Source organism: Nycticebus coucang, chromosome 12 (genome assembly GCF_027406575.1).
Source record: "Nycticebus coucang isolate mNycCou1 chromosome 12, mNycCou1.pri, whole genome shotgun sequence".
NCBI classification, from domain to species: domain Eukaryota; kingdom Metazoa; phylum Chordata; class Mammalia; order Primates; family Lorisidae; genus Nycticebus; species Nycticebus coucang.
Window position 1 is genome coordinate 68,721,898 of NC_069791.1, and position 25,094 is coordinate 68,746,991.

Consider the following 25,094-nt stretch of genomic DNA (forward strand, 5'->3'; position numbering starts at 1 on the left):
AGGGGAACGCAATGCTTTAGCACTGTACTTGAGGAAAACTGACCTAGCAATAGAACGTAAAAGCTGAAATAGAAATAATAGTTGGAAAGCTTAGTCAGGAAGCCATTGTATGTTTAGAACCTCATGTTTATGAGGTTGTAGTAGTGATAATGCAGTAGACATATTGTAAAAATAGAATAGGATTAGAACTTGAGTGAATTTGGGGAGTGGAGAAGACACAGATGACTCCAAAGTTTTGAATTTGAATAACTTGGAAAGTATTAATGACATAAGAAACAGGGAACACAGGAGGAATAGGAGGGAAGAGAACAATAAATTTAATTGATGATATTGAATTAGAAGTGCTGGTAATTTATCCTTGAGATGTCCAACACACAACTAGTTTTCTATGTTCTGGAGCTTGGCACGTATTAAGGACAGAGTCTGCTATGGTTTGAATGTGTCTCCCAAAAGTTCATGTGTTGGAAACTTCATCCACAGAGCAATAGTACTGGGAGGTGGGCCTAATAAGGGGTCATTCTGAATGGATTAATGTAGTTGTGGTAAAAGTGGCCAGTTGTCACTAGAGCAGATTGTCGTAAAAGTCCAGCTCCTGGACCTTCCTCTCATGCAGGTACCCTCTGTCTCGTGTGCTTGCTTCCACCTCTGCCATGGGATGACCCCTGCCGGATGCCAGCACCACGCTCCTAGGCTTCCTTACTTCCAGAGCCAGGAGCCAAATAAACTTTTAAAAAAAGAATTAGTCTGTGGTATCCTGTCATAGAAACATGAAATGGACTAAGATAGAGTCATTAACATAACTTAAAAGCATAAAACTGCTAAGGTAACTAGTGTGAGAGAAGGGACAGAGCTATGGACAGCTAAATGTTGGATATGTGTATTGTCAAGGCAGGTAATGAAAGAAGATCCAGAGAAGAAGAAAGAAGGAAAATGTTCAAAGAAGAAAACTAGAAAAATACTAATATCATAGAAGTCAAAAATACTAATATCATAGAAACAATGGAAAGCTTTTAATTAACAAAGGACTTAGCAATGTTCAATGCTTCAATAAATTCCAAGAGAATATGAAGAGCCATTGGAATTAATGGCAAATTACTAATTTTTAAGAAATCTGTTTTTTTTTTTTGGCCGGGGCTGGGTTTGAACCCGCCACCTCTGGCATATGGGACCGGCGCCCTACTCCTTGAGCCACAGGCGCCGCCCAGAAATCTGTTTTTTAAGAACAATTTAGTCATTTTAATGAGTTCATGAGTATGTTGGGGAGTGATACAGAACAAAGGGCCTTTACTGGGAACCAGAAGGCCTGAGGTCCAGCTTGACTGTGCAGTAGAGTAGCCAGTCAAGTATGACCTCTTTTCAAATTGTTTTGGAACTCTTTTTTCTTTGGGGAGGAAATCTTCCTTTAAAAGTTTTTGACTGACATGTAATAATTGTACATATTTATAGGACACAGTGATACTTCAAAGCATATATGTAATGTATAATAATGAAATCAAGGTAATTAGGGTATATCCATTACCTAAAACATTTCTTTGTATTGGGAATTCACAATCTTTTAGCTATTTAAAAACATACAGTGAATTATTGTTAACTTCTGTCACTAGACAATACTGTACTGCTAGAAATCAGCGGATGCCACCAAAAGCCTTCAGTGTTTGCTGAAATCATACGAGTAATTTTTTTTTTAAGGGGATGCAAGGCAAACTTTATTAAATGAACCAAGAGGTTCACGTAAACTGATGGAGGAGTTAATCCACAATTCAGATATAATGGTTAACTATATAAAGTAGCGTATACATATGTATAGGAAAAAGTTGAGAAATGAGTGGAAAAGTGATTAGCGAGGACTTGAAAGCATTTGTTTAATTCTTGACAGATCAAATTGACAAAAATATAACTTAGGTTATGGAGTATTTAAATTACAGAGTAACTTTAAGTGATAATCACACAGACCAAAACCCAGCCTCCCTCAGGTTCTGGAAGGGGAGCTCAAGAGCCTTACACCTTCTTCCCTAGACAATTGTCCTTCATAAATTGAGTACTGGGGTTGAAAGGGGGGGGGGATGAAAAAACAGTTGGAAAGGTGGGTTTTTTTGCTTGTTTTTTTTGGACAGTGTCTCATATGAGTAATATTAACACCCATTTACCTCAAATATCCAGCCACAAGTGATCATATACTTATATAGAGGAAGTCTCTGAAAACTCAGTATCTCATATCACATGCTCCCAAAATTAAGCCAGAAATATGCTATTCAATAAGAATCCAGATGCACTGAAGAAAGAACATTTGCTTTATCAGGGAGAGGGGGCACTTATATCTATTTTGTTCTCACAGCAGTAAAAACTCAGAATCACTTAAATGTTAAATATTATAAATCTTTTAGTTGGGTCCGGGCACACAGTCTAGTGATACACTCTAAATGTAGGTGTAAAATAGTTCACTTTGACTGAATCTTCTGAGTACAGTTCAAAGTGAACTGCTTTATCTTTGGGGGTGGGGAGGAACACAGACTTCTGAGATATCAATAAGTTTTCCTGAACTTCTTACCCCTTGTCAAGGAGGTTAGCCTGTTCTTTCTCAAGTATTCTTGCCTTATTTAATCCTAAATGATATGTATCAAATAAAGGCACAACTTAAACTTTGTTTTTAAAAGGTTGTATATAATTCACCTCTAAATTCAGTGGGGAAAAAAGTGAAGAAAAAGCTGGCATTTATTGTGCACCAGCTAAATGCCAAACATGTTCACATACATTATCTCACTCAAACCTGACAACAATACTATGTAGTAAATTTAGCTTTGATTTTAGATATAAGAAAACTGAGGCTTAGAGAGGTTAAGCCACTCTTTCAAGGCCAAATTGCAAGCAAGTTATAAAACCGAGACTGAAATGAGAACTGACTCCAAAGCTCAAGCTCTTTCCATTCTACCATACAGTTCAATCTAGTGGAAAATCCACTCTTGAAAGCATCTTAGCATTTTACGTATAACAGGGTATTAGCCAGGATCTGCTGGAGCCTCTAAATTCTGTTTTATCTGCACTGAATCTCTCTCTCTCTCTCTCTCTCACACACACACCCCATCGTTATTTCCCCTTCCGATTGAAATTCAGCACCGAGGACAGTTCCTGAGTCATGTTTGCAGGAAGCTGTCCTTGGATTGTTACTGAGCTAACACTCCCATTCTTCACTTCCCAAGTGGCACTAAGAAAGAGAGGAGGAAAAGTATAAGATGGGATCCTCTGACACCATGGTGGAAATTAGCACATTTCCCAGAAGACCAAGATAAAAATGCATGTGAGAAGAACAAGGGAACCAAACAGATGGGGCAATAAAATGGAGGCGGAATGAGCTCATCAGGATTCCCAGCACACAGTTTAAGTCCACACTGGGCTCTCAGCTGACCTGGGACCAGCAGACATAGTGAATGAGTGGGTGGTTACTATGCAGCAGCATTGGCTACACTAAGAGCTTAGGTGGAGCTGATTCACTGCTGCTGCAGATCTGCACGACTTTTCAAGTGGAGGAAAAATCTGTGGGCCCTGGTCTCTGCCACTCACATAAGTGTCCTCATGAGTCATACATGCAGGGTCATTCAGGTAGACAAGGTTGTTGGCTTTTGAGTAAATAAGGATGATTTCTCATTGACAGCAGGTTTTAACCACAGCTACAAGCATCTCCTTGTGTGAAGGTTCACCTGGTGTATCACATAACCACCCTGCCTTCCCACACTCACCCTTGACTACATAAGGTGGTTCATAAGGCACAGAGTAAAAATAAGGTTCTAAAACAATCCTCACTTTGAATAATGATTCCTTCTTTTCCAAACTACCAAGCTCTTGAGTATAGTCAGAAGTACTTTTGAAGAGTCTAGTCTAACCCCCTTATCTTATAGGCAAGGAAACTAAAGTCTAGAGAGGAGAAATGACTGGCCTACCACTACTTAGTGACAGAGTTGGTGCTAGGACTCAGACACCTCGTTACTAAGACAACAGACTTTTCACTGTGCCAGGAAGATAAAATAAAACCCCAAATACCACATACTCTGTTTACTAAGACCTCTGATTATACTGCCTCCCAAGAAAATAACATCTCAATGCCTGAGTCTTTCTGAACTTTGGCAATTTTTCTAATCATCTCTCATGTTGGAATCTCTTTTAAAAAATTTAAGAGTAATTATTTGTCATTTTATTCCTGTACACTGCTTTCTTTGTTTAGGAGGAAATTAGAATTACACCTGAAATACACTTTTATTTAATTATTAAAGTTTCAAATAGCTGCAAATATCAATGTATCAGTCTGTTTCAAGAAAGGATATATGGAACAACATAGGAACAACAATGCTCTATTGTTTCGTCCAATTAAGATCCACCTAGGTCTATGAGTAAAGAGGAATATCAAACCTATGAGTGAAAATTGAAGTCACATCCTTATCTGAATAATCTCCAACTGTCTGGATTTGGTGCCTATGAATCATCTAAAATGCAACATTGTATAAAGTGCTTTGCAACCTTGTTGCCTTCATTATTGCAATTTGTGTATAGGTATGCTTACTCCCATTTTTAGAGTTTTCAAGGACCTGAAAAATAATGTATGAAGAGTGAGTCTATTCAAGGACATATTTACAAGGTGGAACTGATAGCTCCTGTTGATGCAGACTAACAGAGGTTACATTACTCACTCCCCATTTCCCACCCCACAGCTTTTCTACTAATGAATATTCTTACCTTAACCATCATTACTTCTATTGTTCTCTGCTTTGGGTACTGTGTAGACCAGGTTTTTATCTCTTATTTTTATCCATGAAGAGGTTCACATGAATAAAACTTTTCTTGTGATTTAGCAACACTGTCCTTGAAAACCCCACGACTATTTACATAACAGAAGCTATTGTTTGAAGTGCAAAGCAGGTCAGAATTTGGTTTCTAGAGATTAATCACTGCAGTGTATTTTATATTATCATAATAATTTCATTTATTTTGATACAATTTGTTTTCAGAACCAAACTCAGCTTCTGTGCATAAATGACAAATCCATTTGTTTCTAGTATAATGGATAATATGATTAATGACCTTGCAACAGGATTTCTTAAAAACAGAAAAAAATAAAGATCTCCATTAATAACGTGCAGTAAACCAGTTCAGTCTGTAGCTATGCATCAAAATCAGTCTAGACTTGTGTGTAAGCCACAGACAAGATTTTGAAACAAATTCGCTCCTTCATTTTGGGGTTTCTATACATATTTGTTCTATCTCCAAGAATCTGAGGCCAGAGATCTCAAATTGGAAAAGTGGACATTGTGGCCCCTGTTTACGGGGAGGGGACATTGTTTTACTACGTAGCAGCAGAGATCACTACAGGCGAATGAACTTCATCAAGCTCAGGTCTTGCTGAATAAGCTCACAGCTGGAAGGCTGTCTCTGGACACACGTGAGAGCTCTGCGTGTGGCTTCGTGACTACGGCCCCAGTAGGCATCCAGCGCCCGGTCCGGGTCCCGGTCCCAGCAGCCAGAATTCCCTCCGAGCGTCCTCGGGAGCGGCGCGGGCGGGAGCGGGAACAGCGGCCTCCGGAGGCGGCCGTCGTGCGGCTCCTTCCCGCCTCAAGAGGGAGGAGGCGGGGCCCTGACGAAGAGGCCCACGCCTGCCGCGGGGGTGGCTCGCGAAGGCGGCTCGGGGTCGACTCCCGCCGGGGCTCCTCTTTGTGGAGCTGGGCTGACACCCGCTCAGGGCGGCGGGGACGCACAGCGAGGCCCAGCGCCGCGCCGGAAGCCCGCAGCCTCCGGGGGGCGCCGGAGCACCGGGGGCTCATGGATTCTTTTCAGCCCGGGACGCCCGCGTCCTCGGCGGGCTCGAGGGACGCATGGACACGGCAGATCCAGGCTTCCGAGGGCTCCTCGGGTATTTTGGGACCTCAATCCTCCCTCCCAGGGGGCCCCGGAACCAGGCACTCGGGTCCTAAGCTCCGGCCCACGCGCCAGCTAGGCTGCCCCGCGAACGGTGAGAAGCGCCCCCGCCCCGCCCCGCCCTCCGCATGACGCGCACCCGGCCAGGCCAATCAGAGATCGCGGCGGGCGCCCCTCTCGCCGCCCCCTCACCAAACCCTAGCTTAAGAGAAGGAGCGCGGGCCGGGCCAGACCGCCTCGCGGGGCGGAGGGTGCGGCTACGCGACGACAGTTGGCGCCGACTCTGCGCTCCACGAGACCGGCCGCTGCCAGTTACCAAGGCGCCTTCCGGCGCTCGCCCCGACGGCGGCCCTGGCCGCGGATGCTGAAGTGAACGAGGCAGCACCGGGATGCTGGCGCTGCTGGCCGCCGGCTTGGCGCTCGCCGTGGTCGCCGGGGCCCAGGACAGCCCGGTGCCCAGCAGCCACTTAGTGTGCACCGCTCTGCCCCCGGAGGCAGTTCGCACCGGCTGCCCGCTGCCCGCTATGTCCATGCAGGGCGGCGCGCTGAGCCCCGAGGAGGAGCTGCGGGCCGCGGTGCTGCAGCTGCGAGAGACCGTCGTGCAGCAGAAGGAGACGCTAGGCTCGCAGCGCGAGGCCATCCGCGAACTCACGGGCAAGCTGGCTCACTGCGAGGGGCTAGCTAGCGGCAAGGCGCGGAGCTCGGGGGCCACGGGCAAGAACACTATGGGCGACCTGCCGCGGCACCCCGGCCACGTCGTGGACCAGCTTAGCCGTTCGCTGCAGACCCTTAAGGACCGCCTGGAGAGCCTCGAGGTAGTGGCGCGAGGGGCAGCACGGGGAGAACTGGAGGAGAGGAAGCGGAGGTCGGGTGGCCGGTGGCTGGGGAGGGTCTCGCTTGTCCTGTGGGCAAGCTGGACTTGCGGTTAAAAGGCGGGGGGGGGGGGGGGTTCTCGATCCTGCTCGAGAACTTCCCCGTATCACATACCCCCTCAGCCCCCTTGCTAGAAGGAAAGGTTTAAATACCACTCCTCCCCACCTCCCTCGCTCGAGGACTGCCCCTGAGCTCGCTGTGCACTTCCCGAGATCTCGGCTGGCGAACTCAGACGGCCTAGCCGGGCCCAAAATACCTGGGACCAGGCGACCTCTTTCCTCCTCTTGCAAATCTTCAATCTCCCGGAGCAGGGAACCGCTCCAGCCGGCGGTCAGTTGGGTGCTGAGAGGCCGCCGCGGGAGGTCAGCTGCCCTGGGCATCTGCTGTTTCCTTTTATAAATCGGTCGGGTTAGACCTTAGGGGATGGAGGCCTGGGGGTGGGGGGCGGGAGGCGAGCGCTGCCAGATCACTGGCGACCCCAGAACCCGAGAACTCGCTTTAGCGGAAATCTCATGTTAACTTCAAAGATGCCTCTGTCTGCAAGTTGGACTATTTTAAGGTGCCCTTCCGGATTGCTTTACAGGGACAGGGGGCCTTATTCTGTTCTCTCTGGAAGATGTGTGCAGTTTGGAACTTTGAGAAAGAAATCTTCAATTGATTTTCTTCTTTACTCTTTTTAAAAAGTGTGAACATTTCTGTTAATAGCGTTAATGAAAATACTTATTAGCAAAACTAAGTTTAAATTACAGGTGGTAATTATTGCAAAATGATTTGAGGGCTTCTTTTGGCACTATGGCTAAATACAGTATTTGCAACATCTTTATATTCCTGATTCATTATGATTGCTAACAGCTACCATTTCTTGAGTACTAAGTATGTCAGGCATATTATTTAATATTTTAACCTTTGCAACAATGAAGGGCATGAGGCAGGTCCACTTTGTAGGGAAGGGTGAATAGCTTGCAAGGACTGATGGCTGGGCAGCTGCAGGCTGCCTCTAGAGCTGCATGATGGTAGGAAGTGAGGCTTCAGAAACAACATTAAAACCAAAGATTTCCAGAATTCCAAATAATGTTTTATATCTGCCATGTTCCAGTAATAGCTCTATAAACATAGCTATTTGCTTACCTTTGTGCCATCCTGGAACTTGGGGGTTGTATTCATTTCTACAAGATAGCTCATCAGCTTTGTGTCCTGGCTGTGATTTGGTCTTTACCCAACATAGAATTCTAGATGTTGGTTAAGATTTTGACTTTTTTTTTTTTTTTTTTTTAGTAAGAGGAGAAAAAACAGCTTTTTGAGAAGGGAAAATGAGATTCACAAGTTTCAAATATTGCAGCAAAGTAATTCTTGTCTGACTTTGAAATCCTTCCCCTCACACACACACACAGCAACAGTGAAAGGCTCCCCTCCCTGGTGCTGCTGGCACAATTCAGAGCTTGCCTTTGGGAAGCTACTCCCTGTGGGTCAGTCATGAGGTCGGTCGTGGGTTGGTAGGGTGGGGCTGGGAACCTTGGGGGCTACATTTCAGTTTCTTTTCAACTCCCTCTGTGTCTCCCCTTCTGAATTAAAGCGCCAGCTCCACGGGAACATGTCAAATGCAGGGCTACCGGGCGACTTCCGGGAGGTGCTTCAGCGGCGGCTTGGGGAGCTGGAGAGGCAGCTGCTGCACAAGGTGGCAGAGCTGGAGGATGAGAAGTCCCTGCTCCACAACGAGACCTCGGCTTACCGGCAGAAGACTGAGAGCACCCTGAATGCGCTGCTGCAGAGGGTGACGGAGCTGGAGCGTGGTGCGTGCTTGCTTGTGTCTGTCTGGGAGTGGTCTGATTTTCACCCCTTGCCACCAGACCCATGATTTCTGTGTGTGGACAGCAGCGAGTATGTCATATTTTGGGGGTGATTCATGGATGTTTGAGCAAATACTAAAGGTAACTGACAATGATCATCTTAGGAATTAGCCCCCAACCCTCACTGGCATTATCCATGGAAAAGCAAATGAACTCAGGACCAGCTTTTATAAACAACTTGATGTCTGACCTCCCGCCAGCTGCCCACTTCAGTCCCTTCTTAACTAGTCCTTGCGGTAGATTCTGTGTATCTTTTCTCTACTCTGCTCAGGCTATGGTGGGTAAGTTTCTCCCACAGAAGGTGGAGAGAAGGCCTATTATCAAGGGCCCTAGATAATTCCAATTGCATTATCAACCCTCGACTGCAGGGCGGCTTGGCTGTGAAGTTTTATGTTTGCTGGCAGTGGGTATAGGATTATAATCTTCTCAGGTGCACTAACCTGACAAAGGTAGTTTCTAATTACTCAGTTTCATGAATCAATAGGAAAATGTCCAATAGCAGAATGGCAATGACATTTTCAGTGACCATGGCTGAGGAGGGCCAGATGGAGAAGGGGATGGTGTTATTGCCCCATCTTTGTGTCCCAAAAGACACACATCACATAGTCCCTTCATCTCTTTACTTTTCTCTTCTTCCAGAAAGGTCTATCCTTCCTTCTCTGCCCTCCTCAGAAAAGGGCAGGTGTAGCTTACCTATTAGACTTGGGTTTTTGTGTTTGAAAGAACAATTTCTGCTCTGCCTCACCTCTGCTATGGAGTCACCTCAGGAGACTCATTAGGTCTCAAGAGCCTTCCATAAAGATGGAGCAGCTGTAGCTGTGGCCTCTCTCACATGACAGGAGTTGGGGGGCAGCATGTAGTCACAGGTGAGTGTGGCATCTTGACCCAGCCCAGCTCCAGCAGATCACAGGGACACCCAGTGGAGCAGGCACACAAATGGTAGTTAGTATGGCAAAAGGGGTGGCCCTGGAATGAGAGGATGGCTCTGCCAGAAGCCTTGGTGGCTGTACACTTCCCCTGGCTCAGTGGCCAAGTCGCTATAAGGAGGTGAGTTAATTGTCTACCAACTTAGAGCACAGAGTAGTACCAGGCATTGTGCCGAGGGCTTTGCACCCTGGAGCTTGGATTAATGTTGTACTCATTTCACAGATGAGAAAACTCTCAGTTCTCAGCCAGATGTGTGTCCTTCGGGAGACGAGACCAAAGTAGGGCCTGGGCCACTAGATGGTGAACACTGATGGCTGGTCACATAAGCCCACACTTCCTCATTTTCTGTTCTGACTCAAGGCCAGGGTCAGTTTCACTTGGCTTACTCTAAGCATTGGCCACCTAGAGGCTGCCACTTTGTGAATTTCCCTCCCATTCCTAGCCTGTCGATTTATAGCTGAAAAGGGTCAGGAAAGACTTGGGCCCCACCAGCCCATCTCTGACACCCTTGTTCTTGATCCTTAGGTGTCACTGAAAGCTCTCAGGGCTTGTCAGGCACAGACAGGAAGCTCAGCTCTGTAAGAGCAAAGGTCTGGCTAGCCACTGTGTAGAGTGCTCAGAACCTGGACAGAGGCAGTTCAGCTTCTGCTGTCTGTTACCCTCGGACCCCTCCCTAGGAATTCTGGAGTCCTTCTGTCTGTTCCACCAGCTCAGCTCTGGGATGAGTGAGTCTTTGAGGAAAGTGACCATTTGCTGACTGGTTTGTCTTCCGGGAAATTTTAAATTTATATCTGTCCTGTTTGTGACAATTGTAAAAAAATATATAAATGCCTAGGCCCTAAGAATTGGAAAATATACCACATTCCTTAGACACATCCCTCCAAGCCCAGAGGAGAGAGACCTGAACCACATGGCAGGCAAGGAGGTTGGGGGGCCCCTGGTCTTTAGTCCATCATCCCCTGCCTGTTCTGGGCCAGATGCTTGCTGGTAAGTTCCACACTCTGTATGTTCTGTAATCCCTGACAGTCATCCCTGTGCGGTAGATACTAATTCAAATGAGAGACTAAAGTCAAAGAGCTAAGTGACATCTGTGATCATGTGGCTCACAGATTGCAGGGCTAGGGTGGAAGTTCATGATGACCCCAGATGAGTGATGGAGACTGCAGCCTGGGGCCCAGCAGCAAGTGCCTGAGGCCTGCATGTGGACACACAAGTCACTAGGGCTTCAGGATACTCATTTTTCCTTGTTACAAGACCTGATCATCTGCAAGGACCTCCATCGTCCAGGCCAGCTGGCCAGGCACAGCCTGGCTTGGGGGTCAAAATAAATGTTGGCACTGAAAAAACCGAAGCAGCTTCTCTCCCAGCCCTAGGCTGCCCACCCCCTGCTCTGCCTTGTCTATTACATGAAGTTTCTGATTTATTGGTCAGGCCTTTCAATTTCATAATTGGTTTTAACTAAGTTTCTTCTGAATCTCCAAGCTGTTTTAGTTAAATAAAGGGCGTCAGCTTTCAGGATACAAGCCCCTTCCTCTGCCCTTCAGCTTTCTCTGATCTAATTAAACCTATCTGTTATCACTGAGCTAACAACATTATCAGCACTGGGTTTTGTGAAATTGGCAAGCCTGCCCACCTGCAAGCACAGTAGCCATTTCTCCTTATTAGACAGGGACACCTTAATTAAGAACATGGTCTTTTGCCACTTGAAAATTAAGTGCTAGCAGCTACATGTAACAGAAAGAAGGACTTCCAGCCCCTGCCCTGTCATTCACTAGCTGTGTGACATTGAGTAAGTCACCTCATCTCTCTAGGCTACCATGTCTCAACTGTGTAACCTGAGAACTTGGGGGATGAGACCTTTCTGGTTTTTCTTCAGTTTTGTTTCAGCCTAATGAGGGGCCAGTCCCAGCCTTTACTCTGACCTGGACCCTTGTCTTACTGAGGTGACCAGGTCATCCAGGTTTCACCTGGTGTTCAGCAGCTCTGCAGCCTGTGTTAAGGGGTACTCTGCCTTAGAGGTTCAGGAGGAATCAGGTGAGACTATGCAGTCAGAAGATACAAGTGCATACTACAGGTGAAGCCCAGATTCTAGCATCTATTGACTGCCCATTCCAGAGAGGCTGGAGATGTGATGCTGGGCCCTGCTGTGCTCCCCTGCAAAAGCTCCCTTTTAGACAGACATAAACTAGAGCACCAAGAGCTTCTCGTTTGTATTATTCACTCTGTTGGAAAATGGGTTTGGGAGATTTTAGTGGAGAAAGATTTGTCTGTTCTGGCTCTTGTTCTGCAGAAGGGCTGAGAAAGGGACTGATTTAATTCCACAGTGGTACAGGTAGGTCAGCTCTGTCAGCTCTGGAGACCCTACCTGCCTCTACCAGCCACAGAGACTGGCCTCTTATGGGTTCTAAGTGCAGTAGAACCTCTTTAAGTTGACCACCCAAGGGGCTGTAACAAACTAGTCAACATACAGAGGTGGTCAACACAAGGAACTAGGTCTACTGTACTGATATACACATGTGATACATGTCTGGCTTATGAAAATCAGGTCAACTTAAGGAGGGGCAATGTAGGGAGGTGGTTAACTATGGAGGTTCTACTGTACTCTTGTCAAATTTTGGAATCTGTGATACCTGGACAGTGGCTATTTTTAGTAAGTTGATTTTGAGCTGAAATCCAAGACCGTACTGATAATTACTTAAACCCATTTATGAGTTTGTTTTGAGGGATTTTAGTGCCATTTACATAGGAGCAGTGGGGAGCGGGGGGAGTCTCACTAATGCCAGAAAGGTCTGGAAAGGCCCAGGCTCAAGCCAGGTGTGTTAGCCTAGGTAAGGAGGCAATCTCTCTGCCTCTCCTGAGTTCTAAGCTACAGGAAATGGTCAGTAAACTCAATCTTCTCTGGAGGAGGAAAGGGCAAATAGGAGCAAAGCAGTTGACATCAGGGATTTAGACTGAAAAGCCACTTCTGAGATAAGTTGTAGCATCAAGACCTGAGAGCCTGACTCCTTCACCTCAGTGGTGGTAATTCCTTAGTGTGAAAGGTGACAGGGACTCACTCACTTGACAAATGTTTATGGATTGCCCGTGTCCCTATGAGACTTACTTCCTTCACGCCTAAGTCCGGGGGTTGCAGGCCTGCTCTTTCTAAAGAAGCTGAAGGGGCCCAAATTTCAAGGAAATATCTGCAGTAACAAGACATGGCAGAGAAAGGGTTTTCTTGCTTAATGGAAGAAAATTAAATCTACCTCTCCTCTGCCCCTTTCTCAAGCTTCCTGGTCCTCAGATGTGACTATGAAAAGAGAGAATGCTTATCAGAAGGGACCAGAGCTTTTTTCTTGTGGATTTCAGGAGTTCTCTTTTCCTAAAAGACAGAGCTAGATCCTGTAATATGCCCAGCGCACTGCCCACAAAGTGTTCCTGGGCCTCTGTGGATCCCTGGCACTGGCTATTACCTCTGCATGCAGTTCTCTTCCAGGTTTTTGCAGGCCTTCCCTTCCTCCTCCCAGTACTGCCCAGAAGGGGTCCCTGTCCAGCTTTCCCCCTCTCTGCTCCTCCCCACCTGGACACAGGTGAGGGCTCTTACCTTGTGTCCTGCTGTATTTAGCCTTCGGTCAGTGGCTGGCATGGAGCTGGCATTTGTTCACTTGAAGGACTGCCTTTGCGAGGGGTCTGGGTGAGACAAGGCTCTGGGCTGTGCTGACAGGGGGAAGGGTCTAACACACTGCTCTGGCCCCTCTTTCCCAACCCCCCAGGGAACAGCGCCTTTAAGTCGCCAGATGCCTTCAAAGTGTCCCTCCCGCTCCGCACAAATTACCTGTATGGCAAAATCAAAAAGACACTGCCCGAGCTGTACGCCTTCACCATCTGCCTATGGCTGCGGTCCGGCGCCTCGCCTGGTATCGGCACCCCATTCTCATATGCAGTGCCTGGGCAGACCAACGAGATAGTGCTGATTGAGTGGGGCAACAACCCCATCGAGCTACTCATCAATGATAAGGTAAGGCCTGCTCGCACCCCCACCAGTTCTGACAAATGCACATAGTCATGAAACTGCCACCACAATGAAAATGTAAATGCTTCATCACCCCCCAGAACCCTCTCACACCTCTTCATGGTCCATACCTGCCCTGGCCTCAGCCTATGGGCACCGCCCATCTGTCCTTTGGACCGTGGGTCTTGCTTGTCCAAAGCAAGTGTCCCTTCTCTGTAGACCTGGAGACTCCTGGGGACCTCCCACAGCCCTGCTTCAGACTTCCATCCTGAACTCAGTCTTAACAGAACAGAAAGAACACCCTCAAGTCCTCCCAGCTAGGGCATTTGAGTGTCTACCCCAACTCCCTGGCACCCAGACTGGTCCTCACTCTGTCTTCACTGACCTGCCATGGGGGGAGTTTGTTTAAGAAATGCTAGTAGCAACCACTTCCTTGAATCAGGGGTTAAATGCCTTAATGACACCCTGGGACACAGTAGAGCTAAGAGCCTTGTTTTCCTCATTTTTGGACGCCTGGTAAACATGTAATTCCTGGGAGGATGGCTTCTGGTTGCTAGGAGACCAACAGTAACACCAGGGTGGTTTGCAGAAGCCTATGGAAAGTACTTATGGGACTGCTGGGGGACCTAGTCAGCTGGGTCCTTTCCCAATTTCCACATATAATCTGTATGCTCACCTTCCCTGCACGTGGACACTCACATACACTTAGAGGCCTCCAGGCTACAACACATAAGCCCCTGAGTGCCACTGTTGGGGGTTGGGACTTTACCTGGGGAGTGAAGAGTCTGGTCTCTTTGCTAAGGAAGTTGGCTCAGTGGAGCCCCAACTTCTTCAGGTTCTGTGGCGTGGAAAGGTCAGGGTAAGCACAGGAGGTTATCTCTCATGTCTGCTTGGTCCTCTCCAAGCTGGGGATCAAGGGTGCCCAGTAACATCTGGGCCACCCTGGGGTCAGGCATTTGTGCTGAGGTTGCCCCTTCCTCTTGAGTGCCTGTGTCGCATACCAGGCAGCAGGGGTTGGGCTTGTCACCATCTATCAGGGAAGGGAGGGACAGGAGGGACTCCAGATGGTGGGAGGAGCAGTAGCCCAGGACTGTAGGGCATCCTTCCTGCATCCTGCCCTGGGGGACATGTAGGGTGGGGCTGGGCAGGCCCTCACTTGCACATTGCTGCCCACAGGTTGCGCAGCTGCCTCTGTTTGTCAGTGATGGCAAGTGGCACCACATTTGTGTCACCTGGACGACGCGGGACGGCATGTGGGAAGCTTTCCAGGATGGAGAGAAGCTTGGCACTGGGGAGAACCTGGCCCCCTGGCACCCCATCAAGCCAGGGGGGGTGCTGATCCTCGGGCAGGAGCAGGTGAGTGCAGGGTGGGCACTCGCCTTGCCAAGGATGACAGAGAAGGGGCACAAAATCAGGTCTTCAGGCCACTTCCTCCCCTGCAGCCTGGCCCCTACTGGGGCCTGAGGGACTGAGGGTGGGTGTGGGTATATGACCTGCATTGGCAGGAACTAAGTGGGTATGGTGATTTGGACAGATTCCAAAATAAAATCAGACACAGAGGAGTGGGAGTACCCCATGGGGAGGGGCTGAGAAGGGCATCTCCCAGGTATCCCTGGGCATCTCTTGGCGTGTCTGGCTCCTGTCTGGTGTGGTACTGACTTGGGATGCTGGGGCTGGTCTCTTCCAGGGGCCACTGGCTCAAGGTGTGCTACAAGGGGCACTTGGGTGATGGGGTGGGGAGCTCAGCCCATGTGGGAGACAGGAGCAAAGAGTGAGAGCTCAGTGCTACCCTTGAGAAACTCACCATCTAGGTGAGGGGAATCTTGAGTTGGCATCTGGTCTCAGGCAGATCAGCATTGACGGTTCAGTTTGCCTTTGACGGTTGATGATGGAAATTGAGGGAATAGACATCAGGCACACCGGGAGCTTCAACTCTGGTCTGTCCCTGGCCCACTGTCCTTCTCACTGTGGCTTCTGGGGAGGGGAGTCAGGAGACCCAGTTCTGGTCCTGGCTTTGGGACTTTGGGCAAGTGTGTGCCTTTTTTAGCCTCAGTTTCTTGTATAAAAGGGAGTGATTGGAATAACATCATCCCCAGGCCCGAGGTGCGCTGGAGTTTCAGAACTTGTAGAAGTTGGTGATCTGGGTTGGGGAGTCAGGGCAGTGCTCAGGTCCCTGCATGCTGCACTTCCCAGGAGGACGAGCGGATGTATCTGCTGGTGAACCTGCCCTGCCGGATGCGGATTTCTTTTTCTCTTTCCCCAGGACACTGTCGGGGGCAGATTCGATGCCACCCAAGCGTTTGTGGGCGAGCTTAGCCAGTTCAACATATGGGATCGCATCCTTCGTGCACAGGAAATTGTCAGCCTCGCCAACTGCTCCACAAACATGGCGGGCAACATCGTCCCATGGGCGGACAGCAACGTCGACGTGTTCGGGGGGGCTTCCAAGTGGCCCTCGGAGACGTGTGAGGAGCGTCTCCTTGACTTGTAGCCAGCTGCTGCTCTGTCTGGGTAGCCAGAGAGGGGTGTTCCTGTGGAAGTTCGGGGCCACTTATCCCTACCCCTGCATTAAACTGTGTGAAACCTCTTGCCAGTGTGGGCTCAGGCCCTGATGCCCACTCCTGGGGAATAATGTCTAAGACTGTGGCAGTATTTGTCACCAGCTTATTTGTTCCTTACCTAGGTTTTGTTGCTTTTGGGGGCAGCACCAGAATCTCCTGGGGAGAAGCCCCAAACCACAAATGGGCAAATAACTGACTTCCCACTGCGGGTGGGATTGGTGACTAACAGTCAGCCCCTCTTGGGAACTCCCCTAAATGCTAGTGTGGCCCCAGCCCCACCTTCCCTCTTGGTGTCCCATGTGCACCTTCCATCTGTCCCCTTTAATGGCTGTGCAGCTGTCCCACTAGAGTGTCCCTGTGAATACATTCATCCCTGCTGGCGACTGAGCACGCAGCAGAGCAGCCACCCCTCCATCTGCACAAGGGCCTTCTCCGTGTGTTCCATTTGTCATGAATCTTTCTGTCTGAGCAACTCCTGAGCTGGCGGAGGCGGCCAGCTGCCCAGACATAGCCCTGCCCCCACAGCAGAGGGGGCATCTGCGGCTCCAGAGAAGAGGTGTGGGGGGCTGCAGAATGGAGGAGGGCTGTGACCGCCTCCCCCCACCCTGCCCCTGCGGCTGTCTCTCCAACCTGCGCTTTAACTGAGTCATCACTAGCTCTGGCTTTAAAAGGCCTCTCTTCTCATCTGGTGCCAAAAGTTCAGTTGTGGCTTTTACACCCATTCTGTATGGTTTGGGGGATTTATTTTTTCCCAACAGAAAAGAACAGCCATTAGAAGAAAGCTCCCATTTTTTGATGTTTTGTCCCACTGTGAGGAGTGTGCTAGTTTTTAATTCATGTTGATTCCTGTAAGCATTTGACTGTCTTCATCCAGTATTTTCCCCAGAACTTTTTAAGAAAGTGGAGGCCATTTGATATTTGCTTCATGACTCTAGGTTGCTTAATATATTAGACAACAGTAGTAATTTATTTTAAAGGTAAAGTGATGAAGTGGGGAAATTTATAAAGCTAAATATTATATATTTTATTTTTCATACATGTTCAAAGTGCAAATATGTGGAAATTCCATTTGTAGGACCACGTTGACATGCCCATCTTGACACTGTATGCTACGAGAACTCTCCTGATGATGGAATTCTGATTAAAGTGCACTGGAAGATGCGTCAGTGTCTGCTTCCCCCTCTGGGGCTAAGGGTGGGAAAGAGGATTGGGGCTTGGCCCAGCAGAGGGATGGTGGCTCTGGTTTGCCTTGAGCCTGGCTGCAGCAGGGGTGGTTGGGCCTATATCTGGTCGGCTTGGGGGAGCTGAGGATGGTTGGAGGAGGGTGTGGTCCAGTTTGCACCTTTCCTTCCTCAAAGCCAGGCTCTGGCTATGGGTGCCCCCCAGCCCATCTCTATCTTCTTAACCAGGAGACCCAACTTAGCTGGAAGACCCAGCTGCCTCCCAGGTGTGTTACCCACTCTGTCCAGTGCACTTCCAGCATTTCCTAACAACCCCTGAAAGAGCTAATTCCAATTCACAGGTGAATAAACAGAACAAATGAAGCTACTCCAGAATCATGTCACTGGTGAAGGGTAGAGCTGGGCTCAGAGGCAGCCTGTGTCCCTTCTGCCACCTTCCACATGTACTCTGAGGGGCCTCTGCCATCGTGTCATCCTAGAGCCATCTCTGCGTGCCCACTGGGCCTTGGCCAGTATGTCAATAGTCTTCGCCTCCACCAATGTTAGGTACCCACTAGCCCCACTTTCCACTTTTATATCTTTACTTTGTCTCTGTAGCTGCAAAATATAACTTAGTTTGTTCCTTTTCCAAGAAATAATGTCAATTTCTCTCATAACAGGAGAGCAGAGTCCAATCTTGGGACCAACTGAGGCCATATGCCAGATGTACTGAGGCTGTGTTGGAAACTGTAACCTCTAAAACCTAGTCTAGCAGGCCACTGCTTCCTGAATTCCATTTTCAATGTTGTGAATTACAAGTTGGCAAGAACTGAATATCATTAGTGTTGTGTAGAACATGAAATTAGGCCAGATATCCCACTTCGGGCCTTCGGAATTCAAAATCTTGAGCCCAGGTAGAGAGCAGTTTATTTTGAATCCCTTTCAAGATGGAAACACCAGCTACTCAGATTCCCCTACTCCCAGAGGTGCTGAAGAGCTTCCTCATTTCTTATGCATGCCAGGTGCTGCCTCCCCCAGGAGTGGACCTTTTTTTCAACAGGGCTTTAGAATCCCTGCAGAGTCAGATTTAACTCCTTCCCTGCCATGGGAAGAGCTTTGAGCCCAGAACATGAGACCCAAATGTTCCTTGCTGATCTGACTTGAAGATGAGAGAAGCCATCTCTCCTCATCCACACATTGGTCCACCTGCTGAATGTTTGGCTTTCCTGACGTACAAACAGAGCAAGATTCATAGACCAGCGGTTCTCAACCCGTGGGTCGCAACCCCGTTGGGGGTCAAATGACCCTTTCACATGGGTCGCTAAGACCATCCTGCATGTCAGATATTTACATTACAATTCATAACAGTAGCAAAATTAGTTACGAAGCAGCAAAGAAAATAATTTTATGGTTGGGGGTCACCACAACATGAGGAACTGTATTAAAGAGTCACGGCATTAGGAAGGTTGAAAACCACTGACTTAGGCAATCCAGAGAGTTCCTTATGCCTTGGGCCTCCCATCTGAAGGAGACCCATGGCCTCAGTTTCCCCACTCAAAATCCTTACCCTTGGCCTAAGGCTAGAAAATACCTTGATAGTAAACTGGGGTCTCCAAGAAGAGTGAGGTAGAAACTGTCCTGGGTGATGAAATATTCTAGTTTGTTAAGGTTGCCATGGAAACTGTAGCCAAATGATCAATGATTAGTGAATTGGAAAGTGATAAAATGCAGCTAAATCAAAGGCATCCTGGGACTAGGTCTCTGCTGACCTTTGAGGGAGGCAAACCAAGGTCCTTCACTGTCTTGGGAGTGTCAGCATCAGCTCTTCTTAGATGAAGGTCTTGAAAAGATGTCTTCCTATTGCACATAGGTATTGCCATTCATTTTATCAACAAATATTGCATTTGGAGCACCTGCTATCTGTCAGCCACAATTCTAGGCACTAGAGCAGGGGTCCTCAAACTACAGCCCGCAGGCCACATGAGGCCCACTGAGGACATTTATCCAGCCTGCCGGGCGTTTTTGCCACAGCTGCCTGTCCTGCTTAGTAGCCGACTTGTCCTGGGCCGCAGTGCTCATGTGTGGAATGTGCGCCAACTCTCTGACTCCGTTCCTTCTCTCTGTCTCCCCCTGCCACCCAGTGTTATTGCCATCCTGCTTAGCAACCCACTGTCCGGGCTGCAGTGCACATGTGTGGAATGTGCCCCACACTCTCCAATTCCCCTCCTACTCTCCCACTCCGCTCCTTCTCTCGTCTCTCCCCGCCCCACCTTCTCCCTGCCTCAACTCCTCATCTCAGTCTCTAGTGTAATTGGAAGAGTCACCAGGTTGCCTGTGCAGAGCCTGCTGCTGCCTAAGGACCCAGGTAAGAATAAGTTAGGATTTTTTTTTTTTTTTTTGAAGTTACGAGGTCTTTTATTTTCTCATTTTGCAGTTGGTAGGGCCTTTTTTTTGCAGTTAAGGGGGGCCATTTTTTTCTGAAGTTAGGAGGTCTTTTTTTTTTTTTTTTGCAGATAGGAGGCACCTTTTTTGAAGTTAGAAGAGCCTTTTTTTTGAAATTAGGAAAGCCTTTTTTTTTAAATTGGTTAGTTGGTTGGGGGTAGTTTCTAGGGGAGTTGCATCACAGTGATAATGCAAATAGTCAGTGCTCAGTGCTAATGCAAATTGTCAGTGCTCAGAGGTAATGCAAATGGTCAGAGCTCAGAGGTAATGCAAATAGTCAGTGCTCAGTGGTTATAATAATTGTAAGTGCTCAGTGTTAATGCAAATTGTTAGCACTCGATATTAACGCAAATTGTCAGCAGAAAGTGTTATTGCAAATGGTCAGTGCTCAGCGTTAATGCAAATGGTCATTGCTCAGTGTTATCGCATGGGGGCCCCAAACTGGTAATCTGCCTAGGGCCCCGTGGGAACTTAATCTGGCTCTGCAGACAGCCGAGGAGTAGGAAACCCAATTTAATTGCCAGTAAGTGCATTTATATTCTGATTGCTATTCAGTTGTGTATGATGTTGTATGTTGTGTGCTGTGTAAGCTCCGGTTCACACTGTTGTGATCTCTGAGCAGTGCATTAGATTTGGAAGAAAAGAGGCATACGTGCCTTCTTTTTTCCTGCAGTAGAATCTGATCGCATGGGTCTTCTCACCCATGCGATCAGATTCCTGTGCAAGTTCACAGATCGCAGTGCGGTTCGCATAGGGTAGTGTGAACTGGAAAGGTGGTGGAGGAACCCGCTCTGTAATTGTGCCCGTTCCCGCACCACACCAGTGTGAGCCTGAGGTAAAAGCAGAGTTCCACCATATGGGCACTGGAGGCTGAAATGATGTGGACTGGCAAGGCTGCATTGATGGACACTGATCACTCTGCATTGATGGGCAGTGCAGTCTATATGTCTCTGTGTAGGCAAAGTTATTGCTGGCATATTGTTTTTGGAGCTCTGTATATATATATATATATATTGGTATTTTACTAATAGCAATTTGGAATCCTTAGGAAACAATGATATCAAGAAAGAGAAAAATTGACTCGGAGTGTAGGATATTCAAAGAACAGTGGACTTATGATTACCTTTTCATGCAGTACAAGGAAAGAGCTGTGTGTTTGATATTCCAGAATATAGCATCTGTGTTCAAAGAATACAATTTGCATCGACATTACCAAACTCAACATAAAGATACATAAGATAGTTTGGTCAAAGAAGTGAGAAAAGATAAAATATTAAAACTGAAATATACATTGACAACTCAGCAAAATACTTTTGTGAAGCAGAAACAGCTAAATACTTCATCACTGTGAACAAGTTTTCAAGTTGCCAAGATAATAGCGTGCATTGGCAGACCATTCATGGAGGGAGAATTTGTTAAAGAATGCTTTCTTTCTGTTGCCAAAGAGTTGTGTCCAGAGAAGGCTGATTTATTTAGTACAGTGAGTCTTTCAGGACTCTCAGTTACATGAAGGATTGAAGAAACGGGAGACAATTTGCATCAGCATTTGCAAAACTCCACAAAAACCTTTCCCATTTTTCCTTGGCATTTGATGAAAGTAATGATGTTCGTGATTCTGCACAACTTCTAATTTTTATTTGTGGTACGAATGACTATTTCAAAGTCACAGAAGAGCTTGCTGCACTGCAAAGCATCAAAGGAACAACTACAGGGGAGGATATTTATGAAAAAGTTTGCCAAACTGTGAATAGTTTGGAACTGGACTGGGGAAAACTAGCCAGTGTGACAACTGATGGTGCTCCTAGCATTGTGGGGTCTAAGAAAGGAGTAACTGCTCGTATTAACCAAGAGATGGACAAACATAACCATTCTCATCCAATAGCCATACACTGCCTCATCCACCAACAAGCGCTGTGTAGTAAATCACTGAAGTGGGACTCTGTTATGAAAACTGTGGTATCTTGTGTTAACTTCATTAGAGGTAATACACTAAACCACAGACAATTTCAGGAATTTCTGTCTGAGCTAAATGTTGCCTGTGGAGATCTTCCATACCACACAGAAGTCCATTGGCTGAGTCGAGGGAGAATTTTGAAACATTTCTATGACCTACTTCCACAGCTTACAGCTTTTCTGCTTTCAAAAAACAAGTACCAGAGCTCAATGATGCAGAATGGAAATGGCACCTTGCCTTTCTGATAGATGTAACAGAGCTACTCAAAAATTTCAATGTGCAACTTCAAGGAAAGGGGAAACTCATCTGTGATATGCAATCACATGTGAAAACATTTGAAGTAAAATTAGGCCTCCTTATCAAACAAGTGAAAGAGGAAAATTTCTGCCATCTCCCCACAACTCAAAATCTGTTAGCAGAAAATCCATTGGTTGCATTCCCAAATAAAACATGTGTGGATTCACTGGAAAAGTTGCAAAAGGAGTTCCAATTTAGATTTAAAGAGCTTCATCTCCATGAACAGGACATACAGCTTTTCCGTAACCCATTTTCTATTGACATTGAAAATGTGGATAAGATTTACCAAATGGAACTGGCTGAACTGCAGAATTGTGACTCTCTGAAAGATGCATTCAAGTCAGCCTTCCTAATTTCTATGCATCTCTCCCCTCTGAGACATATTCTAATCTCAGGAACCATGCACTCAAAATGGCAACCATCTTTGGTAGCACTTATGTCTGTGAACAGACTTTTTCCAGAATGAAACATCTGAAATCTCCAACCAGATCTAGACTAACTGATGCACGCTTGCATCACTTGTCACGACTAGCAGTGACAAATATGGAACCGAACATTGACCATCTCAATAGCCAAAATAGGCCCATAGTTCCCATTGAAATACTGGTAAGTTTGTTGATTTAACTTTGCTTGTTCTTCATTTTAAATATTGCATTTGTTCCTATTTTGTTTTTTTACTTCAAAATAAGATATGTGCAGTGTGAATAGGAATTTGTTCATAGTTTTTTTTTTAAACTATAGTCCAGCCCTCCAACAGTCTGAGGGACAGTGAACTGGCCCCCTGTTTAAAAAGTTTAAGGACCCCTGCACTAGAGCTACAATGGTAGTCAAGATAGCAAAGGTCTTCTTTTAAATGGAGATTAATTCCCATGAGGACTGTAGACAGGAGGCAAATATGGAGGATGCCAAAAAAATGTATGCACATTTTAAGAAAGGAAGAAAACTGTATTAAGTTTGTAATACTCAAGTCACTTTTGACTTCTGTAATTATAAGAGGTGCTCAACATGACTTGTATTCATCTTTTGTTATAGGTATATATTGAGTATTACAATTTTAATACAGATTTTTTCTTAAAAATATATACATTTCTTTGGCAACCTCTGTATAGAAATAAGAAAAATGCTGATGGTATGATAGGAAGTAACTGGGAAACAACTTCCTGGGGTCACATTTAAGTTGGGACCTGATTGAAGAGAGGGATGAAACCTTGTATGGAACCTCTCAGGGAGAGGAAACAGCTGGTGTGAAGACCCTAAGTAGGTCTGAGCTTGGTAGTTGAGAGACAAAAGAGTAGAGAGGGAGGTATGGGAGATGGGGTGGAGAGATAGCAGGGCCAGATCACAAGGGGCATAAATTCAGAGCTTACTCAACATGAAATGGGAAGTCTGGAATTTTAAGCAGGGGAGTGTGGTAATTTGATTAAGGACTACGCTTCCTGGTGGATGAAGGACTACGCTTCCAGACAGGGTTGCCAATGGAAGCAAGGAGAGCTACTGTGCTAGACCAGGTAAGAAGTTATGAAGGCTTGGACTAGGGAAACATCAGAGGAGACAGAAAAAAGTGGAAAGATTTAGGATATACTTGGAAGTAGACACCAGGACTTGCCGATATTTGGAATTTGGTGAGAAGAATCAACTACCATTCTTTTTTTTTTGTTTTTTGAGACAGTTTCACTGTTGCCTTCAGTAGAGTGCTGTGGCATCACTGCTCACAGCAACCTCAAACTCTTGGGCTTAAGCCTCTGGAGTAGCTGGGACTACAGGTGCCTGCCACAATGGCCAGCTATTTTTTTGATTGCAGTTGTCATTGTTGTTTCACAGGCCTGGGCCAGGTTAGAACCTGCCAGCTTCAGTGTATGTGGCCAGTGCCCTACTCACTGAGCTATAAGCATTGAGACAACTACAATTCTTAAAAACTTAAACTCCAAGTAGGATAAACTCAGAAAGATTCACACTTAAAAATGTCATAATCAAACCATTGAAAACCAAAGACAGACAGTCTTTAAAGCAGCAAGAGAGAAGAGTCATGGGATGTGCAACTCATTAAGAGCTACCACTGACTTTGCATCAGACTCTAGGGATGCCTGAAGGCAGACTGATGACACATTCAAAGTGCTGAAAGAAAAAGATTGTCAACCAAGAATCCTACATTTAGCAAAACTATCATTCAAAAATGAAAACAAAATTAGGACATTTCCAAATAAATAAAAATTGACAGGATTAAACACTAGTAGTCCTGCCCTTCAAGAATACTAAAAGGAGTCCTTCAGGCTGAAATAAATAAAGGTCACTAGACAGTAGCTCAAATCTACTTGAAGAATTAAAGAGCACTATAAAGTAACTACACAGTATAAAAAAATAAAAGACAGTATAAATGCAATTTTTCTCATTTGTAGTTCTTCTGATTTAAAAGACGACTGCATAAAGCAATAATTATAAGTTTGCATTGATGGGCATGAATGTATAAAGATGTAATTTGTATGACAATAACAGAATAAAAGAGTAGGGAGAGGATGGAGCTAGGTAAAATCAATTTTGGGTACTGTTGCAATGAAATTGGTATTGATCTGAATAAGATTGTGAACTGGTGTTAATCTAAATAAGACTGTGATAAATTAAGTTGTTAATTGTAATCCCTAGGCAACCACTAAGAAAATAACTCAAAAGAGTATATTAAAAGAAATAAGGAAATTACCACAAAATATCAATTTAACACAAAAGAAGGGAGTAATGGAAGAGTAGAGAAAGGAAACATTTAAGATATAAAGAAAACAAATAGCAAAATGGTTATTTAAGATGTAAAGAAAACAAATAGCAAAATAGCAAAACCCTATCTTATCAGTAATTACACAAAATGTAATTAAACAATCCAACTAAAAGGCAGAGTCTAGAAGAATAGATTTAAAAAATGATTCAACTATATACTGTCTGCAAGTGGCATACTTCAGATTCGAAAACATAGGTTGAAATTTAAAAATGTAAAAAGCTGTATCATGCAAACAGTAACCAAAGGAGAGCTTGAATGGCTATATCAATAGCAGGCAAAACAGACTTTAAGGCAAATACTGTTACTAAAAACAAAGAAAGACATTTTATAATGATGAAATGGTTAATCTATCAAGAAGTTGCAACAATTGTAAA

At 46.1% G+C, this 25,094-nt stretch overlaps 1 protein-coding gene across 1 annotated transcript; it reads left to right on the forward strand.

Moving 5' to 3' along the window:
* Nucleotides 1-6,162: 6,162 nt before the first annotated feature.
* Nucleotides 6,163-17,261, forward strand: NPTX2 (neuronal pentraxin 2). Its single transcript, XM_053554850.1, has 5 exons — nucleotides 6,163-6,716; nucleotides 8,348-8,564; nucleotides 13,301-13,545; nucleotides 14,716-14,895; nucleotides 15,803-17,261. The coding sequence occupies exons 1-5, from the start codon at nucleotides 6,291-6,293 to the stop codon at nucleotides 16,028-16,030; spliced, it is 1,296 nt and encodes a 431-aa protein (XP_053410825.1). The 5' UTR covers nucleotides 6,163-6,290; the 3' UTR covers nucleotides 16,031-17,261.
* The last annotated feature ends 7,833 nt before the right edge of the window (nucleotides 17,262-25,094 follow it).